The sequence below is a fragment of the Serinus canaria genome, chromosome 18 (assembly GCF_022539315.1).
Source record: "Serinus canaria isolate serCan28SL12 chromosome 18, serCan2020, whole genome shotgun sequence".
Lineage (NCBI taxonomy): Eukaryota > Metazoa > Chordata > Aves > Passeriformes > Fringillidae > Serinus > Serinus canaria.
The window spans coordinates 7110744-7116934 of record NC_066331.1 but is presented as its reverse complement, the minus strand read 5'-3'; the positions used below and the strand labels follow the sequence as shown (position 1 = coordinate 7116934).

The window sequence follows — 6191 nt, the reverse complement described above, 5'->3', positions numbered from 1 at the left end:
CTACTCACCCTGCCAGCAGCTTCTGGGGCACCACCTGCCTAATGTGAGCTGTCCTTGGAGTCATTTTAGGGCTGAAAGTGGTAAAGGCTGGAGGTGTTGGGGCACATGGTCCCTGCAGGTCCTGTTGGTTGCTGGAACCAGGACATCAGCAGCAGCAGGGGACAATGGGGACATTCCACACAGGGCTGAGCCATTGCTGTGTAACAATGGGCACTCTTTGCCAGGGCAGGGGGACACTGTAAAGAGGGACTCAAGTGGCACAGGCTCCGGAACAAGGAGGAGACCGAAGAGGAAAGTGCCTGTTGGCTGTGCAACTCTTCCTCTTCCTTCTCCTCCTTCTAACACCTCCTACCACTGCCTACCACCTCCCACCCCACCTGTTCCTCTTGGGAGCAATAGCACAAGAGGCTCCTGTTCTTGGCAGTTCTGTGCTTTTGGACAGACCAGCAGCAATGGCAACGCTCACTCTGGGCCAGATGCTGGAGGTTGCCCTCGGGTCATCGAGAGCTGGAATCATTGACTTCGAGCAGCTGCACAACCTCCTGAACAGGTTGCTTTTGCACCTGGGCCTGCGGGATCTGCTTGTCCAGGAGAATGGGGAACCACTGGAGGGGGCTGAGGAAAGCCCTTTTGCTTTCCTTAAGGACTTAAAGGAGAGAGTGGAAGCCAATGAAAAAGAAATCGCTGAGGTAGAGGCTCTTCCCAGCCCGAGGTGCTCCCCCCAAGCCACCCCCTCCTATGGGGTCTGAACCCCCTCCTGCTGCTGGGCAGCTGCTGCTGAGGATGTGCTGAAGGCCAAGCCCTGCCCAGGCCAGGCCCTGAACTGCCCCTGGCTCTGTGCAGACCATGGTGGGTGCAAAGGACCCAGGGACCTGCCCTGGGGCTCACCCCACCATCCCTCTCTCCTAGTTGCGGGCTCTTTGCCAGGAGCTCCGTGAGGAGGTCAGTCTGGTGAAGATGGAGCAGTCACAGATGGCAGAGGACATGCAGTATATGCTACAGAATTTTAACATGGTGAGCTACTACTGGTGCCTCCTGGAGCTGCCCCTCACTGCACTGCCCTGCTGCCCCTGCCCTGCCCCTTGGAGGCTCCCAGTGTGAAGGGCACCAGGAGGAACAAGAGGGAAGGGTGTCCTTAGAGTGGAACATGGGTGTTCATCCCAACCCACCTGGAGCTCATCCCAACCCACCTGGAGCCCCCCACTTTCCTTCTGCCAGCACGGCCCCGGGGAGGGCAGAAGGGCACCACTGCTTGCAGGTCAGGCCGGTGCTAGAGGTCACTGCCTCCTTCAGGGAGGGCTGCTGAGGCATTTGTGGACTAAACAGCCATCAACAAAAAGTAACCTGGGTCCAGGGAGGGTGAGGAGACAAAGGCCCACCTGGGAAATACAGCAACAGCCACTTGGCATAGTCTTGTCCAGGATCCCTCTGTCTGGTATCCAAGTTATTTTGCAAATGTCCCTTTTAAATCCTGCTCCTGTGTTCTGACTCCTGTCCCTGTCCTTGCCCTACTCCAGGAACAATTCCAGAACATGATGGATGAGTTCCGTAACCAGCTGTGGGAGTCTCTCATGGTATGTCCTTGAGCACAACCAAGGCCTGCTCCAGGGCAGGGTCCCCTCGCATCAGGACATGGTCTCCAGATGTTCTGGAGGGGTGGGGGGTCAACACTCCTCTGGATCCATCCTGCCCCCAGTTACACAGATGGCTCCTGATGCCTTCCTTCCCAAAATAAAATCTGGAAAAGAGGCTGATGCTCTCCCCAGCCCCGGGGGAGGTGAGAAACATGGTGTGCTAGGACGTGCTGGAGGATTTCTTGGTGGGCAGGAAAGCAGAGGGAGGAGGAAGAGGAGGTCAAGTTCTGGAAGGTGGAGCGGGATCACAGCCCCCTGCGCCTCCAGCCACTCTGCACTCCAGCACCTCTGCTGAGGTTGCTCAGGACTTCTCTTCCCTGTGCATCCCACCAGGAGGAGGACCTGGCATAGGCTGAGCCAGGGCAGCTCCTGAACTGGCCCAACATGTGCTCCCAGCTTGTTTTCTGCTCAGAAAAGGGCAGGGTGGTGGGAGAAACAGCAGGAGCTGGTACCTCCCTGGGTATGGCCAGGCTGCATTGGCATCGCACCACAGCCCCTCCTTGCTCAGCATCAGGGAGGACCATGGCTCCCTACCCTCCAGATCTCTCTGGAGTGGTGGCTGCAACTGGGAGACAGCAGAGGGATGTCACGGGGCAGGGCTGGGAGGAACATTTTGAAATTCAACAAAGACAAGTGCAGGGTTCTTCACCTGTGGAGGAACAACCCAGCACCAGCACAGGCCAGGATTGAGCGGCTGGAGAAGCAGATCTGTGGGGAAGGAGCTGGGGCTCCTGGTGGCCAAGGAGCTGTCCATGAGCAGCACTGTGCCCGAGGGCACGAGAAGAGCACTGGTGTCCTGGGGTGCATCTGCTCAGCCCTGGCCAGGCCTCCCCTGGAGCAGTGTCCAGTTCTGGGCTCCTCGGGATGGGAGACACGGAGCTCCTGGAGCAGGTGCTGTGGAGGGCCACAAAGATGGTCTGGGGACTGGGGCACCCCTGTCCTGGGGAAAGGCTGAGGGTGCTGGGGCTGTTCAGCCTCAAGAGGAGACGCTGAAAGGGAACCAAGGCTGGGAGGCTGATGCTGAGCATCCAGAGGGATCTGTGTCTCAGTTTCCCCAGGAAGAGCTGGGTTGAGAGGCTGGCTTGGGGATCCTAAAGGCAGCCCAGTGTGGTAGCCAGCCCATCCTCTCCTCTCCAGTCTGCCATGAAGGAAATGTTGGCCGGACCCGGCTCCCGAGACAAGAAGTCTGGCCAGTATCTCCTAGACTCGGAGGATGACCAAGGGCTGATTGTCATCGGCAATGAAAGTACCTCTGGGCACAGCTGGGGGGGAGACGGAGGGTGGGAGGGCACAGGGGGCCTGCAGACTGCTGGCTTGTCCCCCAGCCAAGCTCCCCCTGGCTCCCCTGACCCTGGGCAGCTCCTTCTGGTTTCTTCTTCCAGTTCCCCTCGTGGAAAGGCCCAAGACACCAAAGCGTGGGGACAGCCGGCCTGCCAGCCCCAGCGGCAAGACAGAGGGCAAAGAGAAGGACGAGACTGCAAGCAGCGACATGCCCTCCGCTGGGGAAAGTGACATGGGACAGAGTGACATGGGACAGAGCAGGGCACGGAGTGCCATGGCACGGAGGGGCATGGGACTGAAGGACATGAGGCGATCAGGTGACACAGGACAGAATGACATGGAACAGAAGGACATGGGAAGGAGTGTGCAATGGAGCAACAGAGGACGGGATAACATGGGACGGGATGACATGAGACAGGATGACATGGGACAGAGGGACATGAGACGAAAGGTGCAATGGAGCGATGCAGGAGAGAATGGCATGGGACAGAAGGGCATGGGGAAGAGTGTGCGATGGAGTGACAGAGGAGGGGATGACATGGGATGGGATGACATGGGACGGGATGAGATGGGACAGAAGGACATGGGACAGGATGACATGGGACAGATCAAGAATGAAGAGATCGAGATAGACATCTCTGAGGTAAAGGCTCTTCCCAGCTCTCTGGACAGTCCCCCTGAGATGACTGACATGGGAGAGATCAAGGAAGAAGAGACCAAGACGAGCATCTCCAAGGTAAAGGCTCTTCTCAGCCCTGTGGGTGCTCCCCCTCCTTTGGGCTCTGCACCCCCATCTTGCTGCCCTTAGACCAAGGTCTGGTTTAAGACCAAGCTCACAGTGGCACAGGGGGCTTCCTTGGGGGAAAGGGGTGGAGTTCTGGGGGCAGGAGCTGGGGCTGAAATACTGCTCTGCTTGCTCAGGCTCCTCCCCATGTTCAGACAAAGAGTTCAGATGGCAGTTTCACCACCTCAGAAATGCATCCAAGAGCCCCTGGCAGCCGTGTCCCAGTCCAGCAGGTGCAGTCAGTAGGAGGCCACCCAGGATCCCAGGACCTCTGGGTCCCAGCTGAGAGCATGGCTGGGACTAGCAGGTGAGTGCCATGGGGACAGCAATGGCTTTGGCAACAGCATTGGCCCTGTTCCCTCTGGCTGGGCCCATGTGGTGCCCTGGCGTTGGATCCATTTATCCACTGATGGAACCCTGGGGATGCTGATGAGGATTTCCTCCCACTGGCAGTAGGCTCCCAACATCCAAGGACGCACGTGAAGGAGGTGGAGTCAGGATGGAGGCATACCCAGCTGAAGCTGGACTGTAGGTGCAAAGGTTTTTGTGACAAGTGTGGGGGACAGTGGCTTGTCCCCTGGCAGGGCTGGGACATGCAGTGCCAGAGCCAGGTTGTGACCTGCCCTCCTGGCAGGACAGGGGGGTCCTGGGTGCTCACCAAGAGAGGACACAGGTGTGAGAGCTGGTTGGGATGGCAGCTGTGGGAGCCTGAGCCCTCCACCTCCCATCCATCCCTGTGGGTCCTGGGAAGCCACAAGCAGCCACCCTATTTTGGAGGCACCAGTGGGATTGAGGTGAGCGTGTCCCAGGCTGGGAGCATCCCACCCCAATAGGGGGTACAGGAATCCCCTCCTTTGACCTTGCCACCTGCCCCACTTCCCACGGGACTGGGTTGCCCCTGGGAGCCATTCCCATAGCAGTGGGTTTTGGGAGCTTCACCATTGTCCAATATGAGCTGGAGCTTTGTCTCAGGTGGGACCCCACAAATTGCCCATTTCCCCTATCACAGCCCCTTTATTTTGTAACCAGCGAGTGGGTTGGACCAAGGCTGGAACTCCCTGCAGTGCCTGGCCCAGCACTTGGCTCTGCCTGCAGAGTCAGGGCTGTGTTCCCCAGGAGCCTGCCCAGCCCTTCTCTCCCTGCTCTAGGATGCTCCTAAGGGTGCCCTCTTCCGAGTACGCACCTTGTGACCCGCTTGTGAAGATGTCTGCCCAGTGAGTGGCACCAGCACTGGTGCATCGGGGTGGGACAGGGGCTGGCAGTGCCCTGCAGTGTCAGGGCTGGCTCGTGTAGCCCTGTCACCCCCATCTGTGGCCCCTGTCACTCTCCCAGACGCTCTGAGTTCCTCCCGTCCATGCCGCCGGCATTCCCCGGGCTCTCCATGCGCCTGCCCCATCTCCGCAGGCAGGAGCAGAGGTAGGGACCTGGGGACCCAACCCTGGCCAGGGGGAGCCCTGTCCCCCCAAGCAGAGCTCTTCCCTGGGTGGGGTGAAAGGGGCTGGAGGTACCCAGGCAGAGAGGAGCTGCAGAGGGTCAGCTGGGCTTGCCCCAGGTCCGAGGGGTTTTACAGCCCCCCGTGCTGTCTGTCAGGCCCTGAAGCCACATGGGATGAGTTGTGCCTGGTGTCAGCCTCAGCTCAGGCTTGGTGGGAACTTGGTACCTCCTGTGAAAGGAGCTCCCAAAATCAAGCTCTGGAGCTGGGACAGGCCCTGCTCCTGCCTCCTGGTGTCCCCTTCAAAGGGCACCAGGACCTGTCACGGCCATGGGCAGCTCTAGGGGCTGTGGGGAAAGGGCAGGGTGGGCAGCGGTCTCCTGCAGCAGCTGGAGGGGGGGAGCACCCCCTGCACCTTTCCCTGGCATAGCAGGTTGAAGCATAGGGTGCCAGGGCGCCGGGCACTGAGCACCCTGTGCCTGTCCCACAGGGAGGAGGCGGCCGACGGCTATTCCCGCAGATCGCCGATGTACTCCGGGGGAAAACACACCAGCGTCAGCGCCGTGCAGCGCATGGAGCCCCTGCTTCCAGACCCCAACATGGTAGGGATGGGGAAGGTGGGGACACAGGCAGGACACCGAGGCTGGGAGAGTGATGCTGAGCGTCTGGGGGAGCATCTACGCCTCAGTGTCCCCAGGAGGAGCTGGGTGGGGAGGCTGGCTTGGGGATGCTGAATGCAGCCCAGTGTGGCAGAGCCAGCCAATCCTGTCCTTCGCAGCCTGGCACGTACGAATTGATGGGCAAGGATGGAGTCGTGTACCGGGGCCGGATTCCCCCGGACTGAGCAAGCAATGCCAGCCTGCAGAAATAAAGGGTAACCAACCACCTGTGCCGCCTGAGTGGAGCAGGATTGTGCACAAGGAGGGGCCGGCAGCATCCCTCGTCCTGCAAACAGCCCCTGTGAAACCCAGGCTCTGTGTCAGCCCCCTGGTGTCGTGCAACCCCCGGCCCTCCCGAGCCCCACTTGTGCCCTGCCAGTGGATCCCCAAAAGGATCAGGA

At 59.8% G+C, this 6191-nt stretch overlaps 1 protein-coding gene across 1 annotated transcript; it reads left to right on the top strand.

The window, feature by feature from the left end:
• Positions 1-2644: 2644 nt before the first annotated feature.
• Positions 2645-5975, top strand: LOC115484334 (uncharacterized). Its single transcript, XM_050981582.1, has 6 exons — positions 2645-3651; positions 3837-4006; positions 4848-4913; positions 5032-5115; positions 5622-5733; positions 5910-5975. Exons 1-6 carry the CDS (start codon positions 2875-2877, stop codon positions 5973-5975), a joined length of 1275 nt encoding a protein of 424 aa, XP_050837539.1. The 5' UTR covers positions 2645-2874.
• Positions 5976-6191: the final 216 nt, after the last annotated feature.

What these genes read in the sequence shown, in the direction of transcription:
- LOC115484334 (XM_050981582.1), top strand. Translation starts at nt 2,875, where the DNA reads ATGAAAGTACCTCTGGGCACAGCTGGGGGGGAGACGGAGGGTGGGAGG. An exon ending in CCAAGACGAGCATCTCCAAG is followed by an intron (nt 3,652 to 3,836) that starts GTAAAGGCTCTT and finishes CTGCTTGCTCAG; the next exon opens with GCTCCTCCCCATGTTCAGAC. An exon ending in CTCCGCAGGCAGGAGCAGAG is followed by an intron (nt 5,116 to 5,621) that starts GTAGGGACCTGG and finishes CCTGTCCCACAG; the next exon opens with GGAGGAGGCGGCCGACGGCT.